The sequence below is a fragment of the Apus apus genome, chromosome 4 (genome assembly GCF_020740795.1).
Source record: "Apus apus isolate bApuApu2 chromosome 4, bApuApu2.pri.cur, whole genome shotgun sequence".
NCBI lineage: Eukaryota > Metazoa > Chordata > Aves > Apodiformes > Apodidae > Apus > Apus apus.
In genome coordinates this window covers 81,901,116-81,917,889 of record NC_067285.1, presented here as the reverse complement: position 1 = coordinate 81,917,889, position 16,774 = coordinate 81,901,116, and the positions used below count along the sequence as shown (strand labels likewise).

General features: G+C 40.7%; 2 protein-coding genes across 4 annotated transcripts in view; both read left to right on the top strand.

Moving 5' to 3' along the window:
- ACSL1 (acyl-CoA synthetase long chain family member 1) overlaps positions 1–1,667 on the top strand; it is a 41,168-nt gene extending 39,501 nt beyond the window's left edge. Inside the window, exon 21 of the mRNA XM_051618953.1 lies at positions 24–1,667. Within this exon, the coding sequence (XP_051474913.1) occupies positions 24–164 (141 nt within the window). The 3' untranslated portion in view covers positions 165–1,667. The remainder of the gene's footprint in view (positions 1–23) is intronic.
- Positions 1,668–4,303: 2,636 nt separating this feature from the next.
- Positions 4,304–16,700, top strand: CENPU (centromere protein U). Of its 3 annotated transcripts, XM_051618966.1 has the most exons (13): positions 4,304–4,319; positions 4,416–4,528; positions 5,080–5,210; positions 6,309–6,426; positions 7,859–7,964; positions 8,793–8,883; positions 9,961–10,033; positions 11,086–11,203; positions 11,604–11,682; positions 12,622–12,669; positions 13,999–14,060; positions 15,505–15,661; positions 16,358–16,700. In XM_051618966.1, exons 3-13 carry the CDS (start codon positions 5,163–5,165, stop codon positions 16,493–16,495), a joined length of 1,038 nt encoding a protein of 345 aa, XP_051474926.1. In that variant the 5' UTR covers positions 4,304–4,319; positions 4,416–4,528; positions 5,080–5,162; the 3' UTR covers positions 16,496–16,700. The 3 variants fall into 3 exon arrangements, with proteins under 3 accessions (XP_051474926.1, XP_051474925.1, XP_051474924.1); XM_051618965.1 differs by lacking the exons at positions 4,304–4,319; positions 4,416–4,528 and adding an exon at positions 4,651–4,738; XM_051618964.1 differs by lacking the exons at positions 4,304–4,319; positions 4,416–4,528 and adding an exon at positions 4,851–4,981.
- Positions 16,701–16,774: the final 74 nt, after the last annotated feature.

Sequence of the window (16,774 nt, the reverse complement as noted above, 5' to 3'; positions counted from 1 at the left end):
GCTAGTAACTCTTTACTTTCCAGGTCAAAGACATCGTTGTGCACACTGAAATGTTTTCTATTGAAAACGGCCTGCTGACACCAACACTGAAGGCAAAGAGACCAGAACTGAGGAAGTGTTTCCAGTCGCAGATAGATGAACTCTATGCTAATGCCAAAATGTAACTGAGAACAGAACGAGGAGAGTGGCACACGTCTGTCTACTGTCGGCCTTCATATCTGTAATTTGACTACAGCAAATATAGGGAAGGAATCTGTGCAATCATTAACTTGTACAAAAATGGGTACTTACCATAGGAACACTGAAGAAATGCAACACTGCCTTACTGTCAAGTTGTGTTGTATACTGTTTTTATGGTGACCTACAATTTCCAAAAAGAGCCTTAACTATAAATGGTAACTATATGTAAGTTATTTAAGACTTCCTTGGCCAAAAATGGGACTGTCCTTCACCAAGGAGCTAAGGTTTTCTTATTGCCAGTGTGTTTTGCTGTCTGCAGTGTATTTTGCAGTTGTCAATTCCACAAAGGGTTTGGCAGTTTTGAAAATGCCTCTAAGTATCTTGCATCCTCAGAAGGATTACTTAATATGTTAAAAAAACAAACAAACAAACCACAGCAAACCAACAAATGAACAACCACCAAACCAACCCCCTGCGGTTGTATAGCTGGTATCACAGCTTGCATTAGTCAGTGTTTTTTCTCCCTTCTTTTTATCTGCAGACAGTTCTGAGATGAACTTTTATAAGGTAGAAGTCAGTACTCCACCCCAAGGAGATGGATGAATACCTCAGAGTAAGTCTGCACGCGGTGGTCCTGCACTGAAAGTGTGGATACAGTTATTTTAGCACATGTAGCCTTTGCTACGTTAACACAGTTTCAGAGTGGTGCCAGCCCTGTAAATGAATAATAGATCATAACTCTGGCAAGAACACTAGAGACTTAAAACCAACACCATTCAGGAGGCTAGGCTATGCTAACAGCCAGGTAAACATTGCACCTGTACTAGCCACATTTTTCCCCTGTAATAAACATGTATTTAAAATGCATTTTTAAAAAATGTGCCAGGTTCTCCATAGGCAGAAGAGCTTCTGACATAACCTCTTAGTTTTCTGTGCTTCATGTATGAGCCACTGAGTATTCTTCACTGAATAGCAAAATAGGTCAGGTGTAAGGTTTTTGCCTGATGCTTTGCAGAAATTGGAAGTATTTAAATATGCCAACAGAACTGTGTGTTGGTACAGGATTAGGTGTTTGTTCAGGGATAAAAACCTAATTCCCAGATAAATTACAAAACAACTAGTTACCTTTTTGTTTGAGAAATCAGCAGAAATAAGCCTTATTACAGCATAAGTCTTTTGCTATCCTTAACAGAGTTGGTTTTGCGTTAGCATACATTGCTGTTTCCTGAAAACATGGATATATGTAAAATACAAGCACAACAAGGTTTGCACTAAGATTTGTGTGTGATTGTAATGCACTACTCTGTAGCATAATTTCATACATGTGTGCAATTAAGGTACACAAATCCAAGTCAAATGTTAGAGCAGTAGTTTGTTACATTGGAATTCAAATGTTTGCGTAGTGTTGGCTATTTCTATGTTTTATAAAACCAAAACAATTTTCAAAACCAATGAAGGAAACCAAAATAAATGTTTCTGCATTTCAATTCAGTGAAATGTTTGTTTATCAAGGGAAGGTACTGCTGACTAACAAACCAAGGTGTAATTTGGTAACTGACAAGCTGCAAAACTCCACTGCTACAAATGGAGGATAAATGCTGGTTGTTGACACTTTACTTTTGGAAGGTAACTTTCTGCTTTGTTCTGATATTCACGTGTAAGTTTCTGGCCAATATCTGTAAGAAAGGGATGGTGTTGTATGTAACTTGCTCCATGAGTATTTTTAAACAAAATCTTCTTTATTTTTTTTCTTCAGTATGGTTTCTGAGAGTTAGGTAGTATTCTTATCATCATCATAAACAACTTCTGAGTGAACTCTGGAGGGCTTTTTTTTTTTAAATTCTTATGCTGCTTTTGGGTGGTACTGGTTGTCTTTCCTGTGTGATCATTCTTCCACTTCCCCCCTTTTACTGTGCATCTGGCTTTAATTTGGTATGGTAGGAAAGACTTTATGGACAGATAGACCAGGGTAGATGAAGCATTGCCACCAAGACAATACGTAGAGCTCAGTGTTAACACAAGTTACTGTAAGAGAATAAGCACACTTATGTTCCTAGCCATGGTAGACTTTCTCCTTTTGAGTAATTTTATATGTTCCTTATGCATTTCTTCCCTGCTGAAGGACACGTAAACCGAATTTTTGTCACTTAATATAATATTCAAATATATGGGTGTGCTGCATGGAAAGACAGTGAAGTTGTCACCACACTTCTCCTGATGGAGATGATTGAGGAGCTGGATCTAAGGTCTAGATGAGGGGACTTAGTGTACCACCAAGTTGTGAGGCACTGTTGATCTGCTTGAGGATAGGAAGGCTCTACAGAGGGATCTGGATTGATGGGCTGAGGCCAAATGTATGAGATTCAACAAGACCAAGTGCTGTCTTCTGCACTTGGGTCACAAAAACCCCAAGCAGTGCTACAGGTTTGGGGAAGAGTAGCCAGAAACCTGCCCAGTGGAAAAGGGCCTGGGGCAATTCATTGATTGTCAGATGCACGTGAGCCAGCAGTGTGGCCAAGAAGGCCAACAGCATCCTGGCTTGTATCAGAAATAGTGTGGCCAGCAGGACTAGAGAAGTGCTTGTGCCCACCAGTACTTGGCACTGGTCAGGCCACACCTCAAATACTGTGTTCACTTTTGGGCATCTCACTACAGAAAGGACATGGAGGTGCTGGAGCATGTCCAAAGAAGGGCAACAAAGCTGGTGAAGGGTCTAGAGCACAAGTCTTGTGAGAAGAACCTGAGGGAACTGGGGTTGTTTAGTCTGGAGAAAAGGAGGCTGAGGGGAGACCTTGTAACTCTCTACAACTACCTGAAAGGAGGTTGTAGCAAGGTGGGGGTTGGTCTCTTATCCCAAAGTACAAGTGATACAACAAGAGGAAATTACCTCAAGTTATGCCAGGGGAGGTTTAGATTGGAAATGAAGAAAAATTCCTTTACTGTGAAAGGGTTGTGAGGCACTGGAACAGGCTGCCCAGGGAAGTAGTGGAGTCACCATCCCTGGAAGTGTTTAAAAGATGTGTATATGCGGTGCGTAGGGACATGGTCTCGTGGTGGACTTGGCAGTGTTTGGTTAATGGTTGGACTTGGTGATCTTAGAATTGTTTTGGTTGGAAAAGACCTTTAAGAATTATCACTACAGAAACAAAGCTATGCTGTAGATAGGCTGTCCTATGGCTTGTTACCTTTGGCACGTGGACTGCTACATGGGCTGGGTGCTATAGGCAGCATAAAGAGACCACTCTTCCTGGTAATCCCAAAGTGATATTTCACTGTGGCTTTGACTTATTTGGTGGGACAAAGGGTGTAATGGCTTAAAGCTGGGCTGGCAATTGAATGACAGATGCTCTCTATTGACCCCTCTCCTTACCCTCTATAGGGGAAGAAGTGAGATTAAGGGACAGAAATATGGGTTGGAAGCTAAACTACACAGTTTAAATGAAACAATAAATGATGAAAAGGAAAAGAATGTGACCACCAAGGCCCTGGAAAAGTCCTGGACTTGATTCCTGGAGTCAGCAGCAGATGGGAGCTGGGTGCTGGAATGCAGGGATTCAGGGACACGCTGCACGGATCAGGATCAAAGGCAGATGAATGGATGGAGTCCTCCCAGGCAGCCAGCCAGCCCTGGATGAAAAGAGCTTGACCCTTTTGATCCCTCAAATTTATTCCAAGTATGACATGTTTGGGATGGAATACTTCCTTTGGTCACTTGTCTGGTCTGCTCCTCCCCAAAGAAGGGTCACAGATAACCCCTCTCCTCCCAGCTGGTTCTGAAGCAGTGGCTTTGGTCCTACATACCATTCTCTAGCAGTCACTATAAGCACGGAGCATTATCAGGCCTAGAAGCAGTGACTGCAAGACAAGCTGTTCATCTGAGCAAATGTGACTACTTAGAAGAGACTTACCTCAAAAGGAAAATCACTGGAAAGAGAACTGGTTCTATCCTGGTTCAGAGCCCCAGCGTGGTGGGGCAGCAGCAGATGGTCTTTGTAAGAACACCCTCACCTGTGCATGAAGAGATGTGGCACTCCTCAGGCTTGCCGAATTGCTGTCCTTCCTGTCATTCTAAGGGACAGATTTGAAATTAACAAGTTTTCAACCTGAATCCTACTTGTCTTGGCACGCCCTTGTAGCATGTAAGAAACCAATTCAAAACACACAAGAATACAAGTTTGTGACCTGAGATGTCAGGTTATCGTTGCGGAGTTTGCCCTCTTCACCTGTTTTTCCAGACAGGCACGGACACGGGCGAGCAGCGCTGTCTGTCCCGTCACCCGTGCGCAGCCTCCGGGCGTGGGGCCCGGGGGGGGAAGAAGAAAACACGGCGGGTTCCCCGGTACTGCAGGTTGTAAAGCAGAGAGGATCGCAGCCCAGGCCGCAGGGGCGCCCAGAGGCAGCGGGGCCGGAGCGGGGCCGGAGCGGGGCCGGAGCGGGCGCGTCCCGGCGGCCCCGCCGCTCCCGCTTCCCCTTCCGGGCCTGCGCCGCCCCTTCCCGCCGCCCGCCCCGCGCGTTTGAATCGCGGCGGGAAGGCGGGAGGCGGGGCTGTGGCCGCCGGGTGGGCCCCGCAGCGCCGGGCCGGGGGGCGGGGGTGGCCGGGGGGGCCGGGCCGGGCAGGGCAGGGGGGCCCGTTCCGAGCCGCCGGGCCGGGCCGGGCCTGCACGGGCCGGGGCCGCCTCTGGGCGCCCGGCGAGGCGGGGCCTGGCCTGGTCGGCGGCAGGAGAGGAGCAGCATCTGTGAAGCGACGGTGAAGGCGTTAAAAGCGTTTTGCCGCGTCGCTGCCTTCCGTGCGCTGTATTTCGTGGGTGTCGGGCTGGTCTCACGCAGCCGGTTTTACTGCTTTTAAAGCAAGTCATGAATCGTGCGTTGAATTATGGAAGGTTTTCTGTCCCCCCTCAGGTTTCGAGGCAGCAGGCGGATTTGCATGGGGGACGACCTGCCAGTGGCTTCACTCTGCGTTGTGTGTTAAAGTGAATAGTGAAATGTCCTCGAAGAAAGCGAAGAGAAATCATTCTGGAAAGAAATCACTGGTGAGTTTTGCTGGTGTGAACAGAGCTGACGTGGCGCGGGTTTTGCTGCGGCCGCGCGGGGCTGTGCGGGGCTGTGCGGGGAGCGGGGCCGTGCGGGACCGTGCGGGGCTGCGGCGGGTGCGGGGCCTGCGGAGCTTCTCGTTCTCGGTGCTCTTCTAGGGAGCGCAGCATCAGGCAGCACGAGCTGCCGGCTTTCGAGCGGGGAAAGCTTTGAAGGCAGCCGTGTGAAATTCAGGAGAGCAGTTTACAGAGCACACATAGAAAGAAGTAAGAGGAAAGTTGCTCAGGGTGCGGGTGGCACGTTTACAGATAAACGTGCTCTTCTGCTCTGCAGAACTTCCTGAGTAAGGCTCGATTTACAAATTCCACCTTCACAAGAAGTTATGTGTAGCATTTTGTTTTCTTAAAGTGAGAATCGTTAAATTGAACTAGCACGGACAATAATGTAAAAGAGAGATGAAAGAAGAAATATTTAAAAGCCTGAGAAGAAAAAGGTCACAGATCATAGAAACCAGATACTGGACTGTTAATAATGTTTCTAAGCTTACATGCTTGGTTTTATAAAATAAATAGAAAGCTGATGCTGCAGCATAATGTCAAATAGCAGAATATAACTGGTTTTGCCATCTCTTCTCTTAGGAGAAGAAAAGCATAGCCTGAGGAAAAAACATATTCTTTAATTGCTTTATATCACAGAATCACAGAATCTTGGGGGTTGGAAGGAGCCTCGAAAGATCATCTAGTCCAACTCCCCTGCCAGAGCAGGGTCACCTAGAGCACATCACACGGGAACGTGTCCAGGCGGGTTTTGAATGTCTCCAGTGAAGGAGACTCCACAACCTCTCTGGGCAGCCTGTTCCAGTGCTCTGTCACTCTCACAGAAGATAAGTTTTTTCTGGTGTTTACATGGAACCTCCTGTGTTCCAGTTTGTACCCACTGCCCCTTGTCCTGTCACTGGACATATTGTAGCTCAGTAGTCAGTATGGTCAAGGTTAAATGTATTTTTGGTGAAATGTTTGTAAAATTCATTGTTATATTTCATCTGCTTTACACCTAAAACGCTGGATGAACTAGCTGTTAATTTCATATCCATCCAGGAACCCCAGACCAACCCCCGTCCTCACTGGAAATCGGTTCCACTTGAGGAACCAGATGTCTCAAGGATATTGAAGGTAGCAGAAGCAAATCAGCTTGAGGAGCTTGATGATTCATTTGGTTAGTATTAATTTCAGTGTCATTTAACATACGATTTTTATGAACAAACCATATGGGCAAAATATTTCAATGCTTACTTAGGGAAAGGTACAGTTTCTTTGCCAGGGAAAATTACGGGCAGGAGAGACAGAGGGTTTTTTGAGAGTGGTGGTGTTTCCTGCCATTGAGGAAGTAACAGGAATAATGCTGCAATACATGTGTAAAAGTTGAAAGAAAAATGCTGGCTGTTTAAGTTTTATAGTCTGAATGGCAGAATTTAATGCAATATAACACTGAAGTTGTGTAGGGTTTGCAATTTAAAAGGGAAGTTTAAGATCTTAAGTTACTCAATTAAATTACAGAGTGAAATGGTTTGCTATTGTAAGAGTATGTATGGCAGCAAGCTTAGGCATTAACAGGGATGTTGTTCTACTTAAAAGTAACATCATAAAAATATACTTTTTTGGTGAAGCGTTGAAACCACTTTCATGCTCCATGTTGGGCTTTTGCCTCAGTGCACTGGAGGAGAATCAATTTAGATAGAATAGATGCCCCTGTGTGAAGGTCTCTGTTACTAAATATATATAGTTCTTATATGTCAATGTTGGTGAGAAGAGTCTTTGAAAAACTGTAATTAGAAGATGTAGAGAAAATGCTAAGAGCTGTGTCTCTGGTGTAGTATTTATTACTTTGAGAAAATAAAGGAAATATCCACATAACTATAGAAACAGCGTTGAAAATGAGCTGTAAAGAACAATCTAGCAAAAGGGTTGACATGTGGGTAAGGCTGCCAAATTAAAGGCTCTTCTTTTCCTCACTTCTGTGGTGTGTGTTAAAACTATAAAAAGGGTGCCCACTAATGTTAATTAAGCCAATGCTGAATTTTTGTGGCAATTTTTGTGCTTGAAAAAAGAAATATATACCATGGTAGGCAGGCTAAAAGCTTAAGGTTCTCAGAGTTTTAATCTGTTCTGGTAGCTACCTTCAAGCATTTTACATTTACAAACTTCCTGTAGCAGCTGTAACTGTCATCTTATAGTATCCAATAAAGCAGTTAAAAATCCATCTTCAAAACAAACAAAAAGGTAAAATTTAGGAAGCAGTTGTTTAAATGTATAGAAGATTGATGTATGCCATAGCAAAGAGAGACTTGAAATAAGCTTTTAAAAAATGTTTTGTTGCTATATGTCATAGGTCTGGGCCAAGCTTTCTTGCACTTTTGGTTTCAGTTTGTAAATAAACAGGAGGTGGATGAGTACAGAAACTATGAAGCTTTTCACTCTATATTTTTTCCTAATCATTAAGTAACACTTCTACTGAGACTCCCTTTGCATTAGTGAGCAAAGCACAGAAATTCTTACTAAATGCTGAAGGCAGACAGTGCTAGCATGCCTGTGTTCTTTGCCTGTACAGATGGAACAATTTCCATACAGTTTATTTTCTGTTCTTACAGATCACCCTTTGCACAGCACGGCTGTGGATGCTTATGGAGAGGAGCATTCACAAAACAAGTCCCTTGGTCATGTTTCAGCTCAACAAAGGAAAAGTACAGGAAGAAGGTCTGGTGAAAAAAGAGAATTGCTGCCAGCATTTAATCTTTAGATTTTTAGATTAAATAGGAAAAAGTCTTATGTTTGTCAGGTTTCCAGACTGCTTATTAAAAAGATGCTTTAACTTAAAATTTCCCAGATGAGAAACCAAAATAATAAGTAAGATTGGGGAATGTAGAAAAGAAATGGGAGAATAAATTAGTGTTTAACTTCTGCAAGCAGTACATTGATTTAAGTCCTTTCCCCCCCCCAAATTAAATGATTAAAAAATATCTGAGAGATAAGAGTTAGTAATTTAAATGCTGGTGTCTTTAAAGTTAAAATGTTAAAAAATAGGTAAAAGCCAGATAGACTACATGTAACAAATAAAATAGTTTTAAAAGATCTTTTAATACAAATTTTAGTATGTTCCTCATTTGCTAAATCAAATCTGGTTTTACTCTGAAGCAGTTCTTATTTGAATGAAGCAGCAAGACAATAATAGAGCATTATGAGAGTGTGGGGTTTTTTGGGTGGGGTTTTTTTTTATTATTTCTAACCCAACCACTAGGAAAGCCTTCTCCTTTCCTACTAACATATCTTCAAAATAACATGGCTATCCCAGTGGTCAGTTACTAATGGATTTCTAATTGTCACAAGGGTTGCTGTTGAGGGATAAAGATTTTATTCCCTTTATATGCCATTTTCAACTTCGTATGTAGTTGATTTAGGAGACACAAACTGAATGACAATACAGTACAAAATGTCCCCCAGAGCCTAAGATGTTTTTGTTTATGTGGTTGAAGATTCTTTCTCAGGATGTAGTGGGTTTACATGTGGATATTTTTCTTTTCCTAGTAAAAAAATGTGTTGCTCGACAACGTCTGGTGATGATGATCAGAAATCCAGCACAGCTGATCCTGAAGATGAACCCCTTAAGGAGAATGTGGTACAGAGAAAGTTGCAGGAGTATATCAGTCAATTTAACTTACTTCATGCCATCCCTGCGTTAGAGAGTAGGGGAGGGCAAGACCTTTAATTTGTTTCTTGGTACTTCCTTAGTACTGAATTGTGTCCCAGATAATTAATCCTCCAAGCATTCTTGTGAGGTGGCCAAATGAAATGCTTAGAGTCATCATGTCAGTGGGGAGTATATTAGCCAGTTGTCCCTGTGACCTGTAGCCCATTCTCTTGCTCATTTTGGATTCTGTTCTTATTTCAAATATTTCTGTTATATCTGGAATATATATTCTTAAAGAATGGCATAGTAAATGAATATAAATCCCTTATGCTTGTTCAGTATTGAAGAAAGGACATATTTATGAAAGAATTGCATTTTTTTTATTGATAAAATTAATTTTTAATATATTAGAATTAGACAAAAAACACTTGTTTTTTGACTGGCACACATAGACTGCAATTAATGTAAAGTGCTTTTGGCTCACATAGCACTCCAGGCACACAGAGTAAGAGTTAACTCTCTGCAGATCTGGGAAAGCAGGCCTGGGATAAAAGAAGATATGCCATAGTTTGCACAGAAGTTTTTTTACATACTGAAATTCATTGGAATTGTAACATTCAGTACAGAACTGTAGTCTTCCATCAGTAAACTGAAGCATTCTTGTGGAACTACTGCTTTGTGTCTGTGTGACAAAGTATAAGTAGAGAAAGGATTGGGACAGAATGTGGGTGAAAAAGAAGGTAAGGAGGCACTGTTGATCAGAGAACTGTCAGTACAGGGTGAGGGCTGTGCTGAACTGAGGGGCCTTCTGCTCCTTAAAATGTTCCTCCTGCTGCACGGCCAGTGGCTGAGGTGTCAGTCGGACAGTCAGGCAGCTGCTGCCCCCCAGCAGTGCTACCACTGTGCTGCATTTCTGGTGAAATAACCCTAAGAAATGTGACTGATGGTTCAGTCATCAAAGGCTGAAATACTGTCCCATGTTCTGCCTACTTGCCATCTCTTAGAATTTTAAATTAGTAAACCTAGGGGTTGTTTTTTTAAGTTAATCTGCTTTTTGTATCACAGAAGGCTCTGAAAACTACTGAATTCCAGGCAAAAAAGAAGCGGCCTTCAGAGGAGAATATGTCAGATCCTTCTGGTAAGGTAGACCCTTCAAAACTCCCATATGGCTTTTCCTCTTTCAACATGAGTGCTTTTCCACAGCTTAATGGTTTTCACTTCCGAGACATAGCAGCATAATGCTTCTAGAAATGGGAGGTTTTCGTTGCAGCTTTGTTCTGGACAATCTAGACAATTAGCAATGGCTACATCATGGAGCTCCTGTGCCATGCAGCTCTCATCCCCATGGTTTGCATCCCTGGACTTGCCTGTTACTCCCCTGAAGGGGTAAAGCACAGGTCTGCATTATCCCTCCCATGGGTACAGAGCTGTAGGACACTTGAGTATGTCCCTTCATCTGGAAGCCTGGAGCACCAGGCTGTGGAGCAGAGCTTGGAGTGCCACTGACTTACAGTGTAGGCACAGCTGTTAGTATAGAGACCTTTGAGATAGGGAACTTCAAGACAGTGGCAATTTTTGGTATAGAGAAACTGTTTCTCAGTTGTCATCTTGCTTCCTTTGAACTGTACCCAGTCACAGTCAAGTACTAGAATTACATTTGGGAGTGTGTGAAGAAACATGGTTTAAGGTTTTGTGGAATTAGCTAATAATACTATTGCAAAGTTTAAAGAAACATATATCACTTTTTTTGAGGCATATATGGTATTAGTACAAAATGTATTCAAATACAATATAACAACTCATGATTCCTTAAGGAGTGCAGGTTGCCCAAACTCAGGCAAGTTGTTTTAGTAGCACAAACAGCTGTATCTACAGCACACTGTATAGTTTGTCATTTGATGTAATTATGTGTTCTGGACTTGTCTGAAATGATGAAGAATAAAAAATAAGTTGTATGTAATAAGTTGTATATAATTGATCATCCAAAGTCTTAAGTATCTCCAGATAAGTCTGTCATAGTTGCTCAGCCAAAGACACATTCAATAGTTGGTATTTCTCTCTTCTCAAGTTTAATTTTGATATATTAATAACTTTTAGATGGTTATTTTAATGGTGGGCACAGTAACTTTTCTGTTGTTCTAGAATACGTACCTGAATTGTACAGTGCTTATCTTTGTTTTGTTGTTTCAGTGGATAGCCCATGTTCTGTACAAGTTTGGTGTCCCAAAGAGATGAAGAGATCTCCCAGAGATATTACAGAACTGGATGTTGTTCTGGCTGAGTTTGAGAAGATAGCAGCAAATTACAAGTAAATATTCTGCTTCCCTATGGCTGAATACGCAGAGTTTTTAAAAAATAAAATTACCCGTGTTTTTGCTAGTGAGCTGTCCTTTAGGGAATGCAGTAGTGCCTGGTTACATTCTGATGTTATTTTAATGATCACTAGGTTTCTGTGATACAAATATTTCTCATATGTGATCTTCAGGTGGTCTCCAGGAATTTGGTATTTTTCCAAACACAGGAACAACACAGGTTATGTTTGTCAATGTAGAAATTAAGCTACTGCTAATACGTGAAAGATCCGCACTTGCCTGTGCTACTAGCTGCTGAACGCTGGGTTTTATTCATTACTTAAAGGAATGTTTTTGGATGAGATTTCTCCTTTACTAAACCAAATGTGTTGTGTTTTGTCCCCCTGACTTCTCCAGACAAAGCATAGAATCAGACACTTGCAAAAAAGCTATCAGTGGCTTCTGTTCTGCTTTCAAGGACCAAATCACCGATCTCGTAAGTACACCATAAATAAAATCAGTGTTGTGGTAGTGATTATAGAGCTGTGTATTACGTTGTAGTCAAAATGCCTATGGTTTTACATTGTCCTGTTCACCTTTATTTTATGATACTTGAAATTTTCTAATCTCTTGTCATGATAAATAATATTAAAATGGTTTGTTTTGTGCAGCCTCTGTGCTGGCTTTTATGAGAATTGTCTTTAGACACAGCACTGTTGTCCTGCAAGTACCTTGCAAAATGTTCAGCTTTTGAGAATAGGGAAGCAATAGTATTTGTCATGTCTAAAGCACTGTGTAGTAAAACTGGAGAGCTGGAACAGTTGAATGAGCAAACACTGTTTAAAAAACTTACAGACTAGAGTTCTACAAGGTTGATGATTTAATCTTTATACTGTGTCTCAGTGTTGAGGCCTGGCTAAGGCCTCTAACATAGATCAGGGAAAAGAATCCTTTTTTAATTAAGAGTTTGAACCTAACTGTAAAAAGCTCATTAGCTTAGAAGACTAACATTTTTTCTCACTGATTACGAGTAAAATTCAACTTGTAGGAGCTGTGGTAAGTCCAGTGGATAAGTACTAAAACTGTAGTTCTGAGAGATTTAGAATTACTAGAGCTTTAGAATTACTAGATTTATACATTTTACATAAACTTACAGAAAAACTGTGCTAGATAGTATTATGCTAATTGGTACAAGGAGTGTTAATTGCACCAACTTGTGCAAGATGACTAGTTTTGTGGAACAGTCTTCCTCTGGCATGAGAAGAAAGAATTGACACACAACTGATACACTTGTAGTCTTCCTTTGAACTAGTGTAATGGGTTTTTTTAAATAGCTTTTTGTTATTCCAAAGTAATTCTTGCAACAATGTTTTTAGGAAGATAGGGATGAAATCAAGATCCATAGTCAATCTGTAATTCTTTTTTTCCTCTGTAGATAGTGGACATTCAGGAATTAAAGAATACGAAGAAAAAAAATGCTAAGGTAAATACATATATATCACTGGGTTGTACAGCATATAGAGGTGGTTATTGAAATGTCAAGAAGTTGACTAGAAGAAATAAAAAAAAAAAAGAAATCACAGAAGTGGACTGTACTACAGAATGAGCTGCACAAATAGAGGATGAGGAACCACCAGATTTTTTCTGGAAATTATCTGAGTAAATATGATCGATTGTAGACTCCATACAGAAAGAAAAAAGAAGGAATGCATGTTAGGATGTGGAGGTATCTATGGATGTTAATTAACATATTTGTTTATTTATTTTAATGAGCAGTGGTGAGGCCTCTGGAGAGCAAATTAAATATTGAGAGTTAACCTTTAAGAAACTCAGATGAATATAAAATCTAGGAGAGCAGCAAAGATGGTGACCTGTGAGAGTAGAATTTGATTGCTTTGTTTAAAGGAGCTACATTCCCTAGATATGTGCAAACTTTCTGTTCAGAGGAAGGCAGTTCCCCTGTTCATTCAGAGCAAGTAGTAGGTGACTGAAAATGTGACTGAGGATATCAACAGGAGGAGGAACTAGTGTAAGAGCAGAAGGATATTGGAGTGGTTTCATCAGGAGAAGTGAATCTCCTGCAGCAAAGGGAGATTCAAGAGCAGGTTTGGCACTGTGTGCTAGAGGCCTTCTGCCCAGATGAAGCTCTTCCACAAGCTTTTCGGTGACAAAATAGCTTTTAACAAGTCAACAGCATATTTATTCTGGCAAGTGGCCATTAATGTGCTCAAGTCTTGTTAATTTCAGGTAGATATAAGCTACTCTGCATGTGAAATGAACATTTGAATACACATCTAGCATTCACAGCCACTCGGAGTTACCTTCATTTTGCCTCGTATACATTAGTTTAAAACCAGATTTGCAGTTGCTAAATTTAAATTTATTATTAGCTTGGTTTTTTTTTATTGGATGTTGTATTAAAGAAAGCTTAATTATGCTCATCTCCCTGGGCATGGCAATTGGACTTAACATACATTTCTATTAGCCTGCATTTTTAAAACAGAAACAAACAAAAACCTCCCAGCGTTGGTCATGTTTCGGTTCAAAATGTCACACACTCCTCTTGTATGCTCATAAATCCAACGTTCCTGAAGAGAAATTTTGGATGGTGGTGACAAGTCTGACATTTTAAAGAGCTTGAAAGTGGTTGAAATACAAAGTACGACAGCTTATAAGGTCTGATATCTCACAATCTTCCACACCCAGAATCAGAAGTATAAAGCATCAAAGAAAAAAAGCGAATGAAATTTTAATTGTTTGCCTTTGAAGTTACAGACACTGTTTCAAAGGCTTTCCTCACTATTTGTTTCAGGTAATAACAGACATCAAAAAGAAAAGGCAGCAACTCTTGCAACTCAGAGAAGAGCTAATTGGGTATGTTTCTAATAATGAACAGTAAAAGCCTGAAGAGCTTAAGGAGTCTGCTATTTTTAAAGTAACTGATTTTGTTCTTCCAACTCTGCTTCTATTCTCTATTGATTTCTGTTTTGGCAAAAGCTCCAGTTAACCTCTCCGTTCCATATTTCAGTTGCCTTAGATAGCCATTCTTGCAACTTCACTTAGGTAACTACTAACTGGTGTTTCAGACCGTATGTTCACAAGAAAAACACTAATGTTCCCCTGGAAATGCAAAAGTGATGAATCATAAATTTACAAAGCTAATACAGAGGCCTTTTTTGGTTTAGAGGTGGGAGAATGTCCTTCACCTCTGCAGACTGGCAGGGATACCGCTGCATACATGGTTTGCTTCCATCTCATGTGGCTGCACAATTCCCCTTCTCTAATTTGGGATGAATCTTAAGTATCACTGAGATACACAACAAAGAAATTACGTACTTTGGAGGAACCGCTAGAGTTCCCTAAATCCAGTGGGTTACTAGTGACAAGCTTTATAGTGAAGCTGGTTAGACATTAGGAGAAAATTGTTTAGTGTGAGGGTGGTGAGCTACTGGCACAGGTTGCCCAGGGAAGCTGTGGGTGCCTCCTTGGAAGTGTTCAAGGCCAGGTTGGATGGGGCTCTGAGCAACATGATCTAGTGGGAGGTGTCCTTGCCCATGCAGGGGGATTGGAACTAGATGATCTTTAAGGTCCCTTCCAACCTAAACCATTCTGTAATGTTAACTCTGTAGGGAACCATGGGCTTGGATCTACTAAGGCAGATTAAAAGGCATTTCTCATTGGCCATGAGAGTCTTGGGTTTTTTTTGCAGTACTGTGGACAAACTTCACTCCAAGAACTCATTCAAAGCATCTCGCAACATGGGTTTGAACATCCTCAAAAGACTGAAAGCTGTCTTCTCATTTTTTAATTTGTTGTGTTTTCATCCTTTGATCATTTAAAGACATTTTTGCTGCAAGACTGTTAAATAAAAATGGCTGTTGATGCTCAGTTTTTTGAGTGCTAATTTAACAAATCGAGCTCTGGTTTTCTTAGGCAGAGTAGTAATTAGTTTGTAGTTCCTGAGTGTGCTTCAGTGTAAGCACTGAAGACCTCAGCCTGCAAGCAGGTGTGTGCAGGAGCAGAACACTGGGTACTTAAGAAACTTCACTTGAAAAACTTAATTGCTTAAGAGTGAGAGTGGTTATTTTGTCAGACTCAAAAGTGAGATGTGAGAAAAAGTGTAGGGGTTTTTTGTGGATTTGGAGCCATGCTCCTGTTGAAATATGCTAGTTAGTCTAATGAAACAGTAGGTAACACTAACCTATGCTTTGTATATCTGACAATCCTTTCCTTTGAGGCTTCAGAGGAAATATGTTTGTAGTTACTCATGAAATAAAGATGCAATATAGTTATCAAACAAAGCCTCCATCTTTTTCAGAGCTGAACAACAACTGATAAAACTACAAAGAGAATATGCAGAGATCCAGGAAAGGAAAACTTCCTTGAGGCAAGCAACTGAATTACTTACTGATTTAAAGGAGCTACAGCAAGACTGTTTGGATTATAGAGAAGAAAACCCAAAAGAAGAAGTGGTAGTAAGTACATATTTTGTGTGTGTTTCTGAACTCTTCTGGATCAGCCCCTCTGTTTGTTTTTTTTTTTTCCCTGGACACATGAGCATTTCTCTTAATGTTTAACTTACACTGAATAGCAGTATTTTGTTCATTGTCTTTGTGGAAGCAACTTGAGAACCACTGCTGTAACTGTAATGCAGGATCTCTCTTTTTTTGGTGTCATGTTAAAAACTGAAGTATTTCAGAGGGGATTTTGCTGTCTTGTGTCAAGGAATTCAAAGGACAGAAGCAGAATGGTTCTCCTCAGGTCTAATATTTTTTAATAGAAATTGAAGAAAGATTAATGGTGACAAGTAAACACTTTCTTTTGCTGCTATTGTTGAAAGGCAGGGAAAGCTCTGGAACTTGCCTGTCTGTTCTGTAAGGTGTTTAATGCTAGGAACCACACTTGTATTTCATGACCAGATGAACTTCTCATGTAGTCTCAGAACTCCTTTGCCTTTACCATGGCTCAGGACCTGCTGTGGTGGTTTCTGTAGACAGTGCTATGTGTCTGCCGTGTGTGAGAAAATTCTGCCATTTCAGAAGACCTTAAAGTTGGCTCTTCTTCCCTTTGAAAAATCAAATGGCATCATTTCAGATAGAAAAATCATCTACTTATCTGTATTTGTTTTCCTCTAAGATTTAAAAATGTTGCCTTTATTTCCTTAACAACAGTATGGAACTTCCAGCCTACCTGCTCTTCTGGTGGAGTCACGGAGAATTCTAGGAGCAGAAAGACACTTTCACAATATTAATATGAAACTGGAAGAGGCTCTGGCTGTACAAAGAGGAAAGTCATCAAAGAAACATTAAGTATTTTTTAATCAACTTTTGGACATTTGTTAGGAACATCCATTAGAATGGTCAGTGCTTAAAACTTGTTTAATCATTGTTGCTGTATTTTGCTTCAGAGAAGTCAGCAGCTTAATGAGAGACTCTATACTGTCAGATGGTCTGTGTGAGAACTTACTCAGATGGTCAATGAAATTAATAAAACAGCAATTTTAGTAAAACTTGTGCTCTGTTGACAGTGTCTGTTTCTAATCTTAGGCTATTAATGTGATATTGAAAGCAATATATACTTTTAAAAGA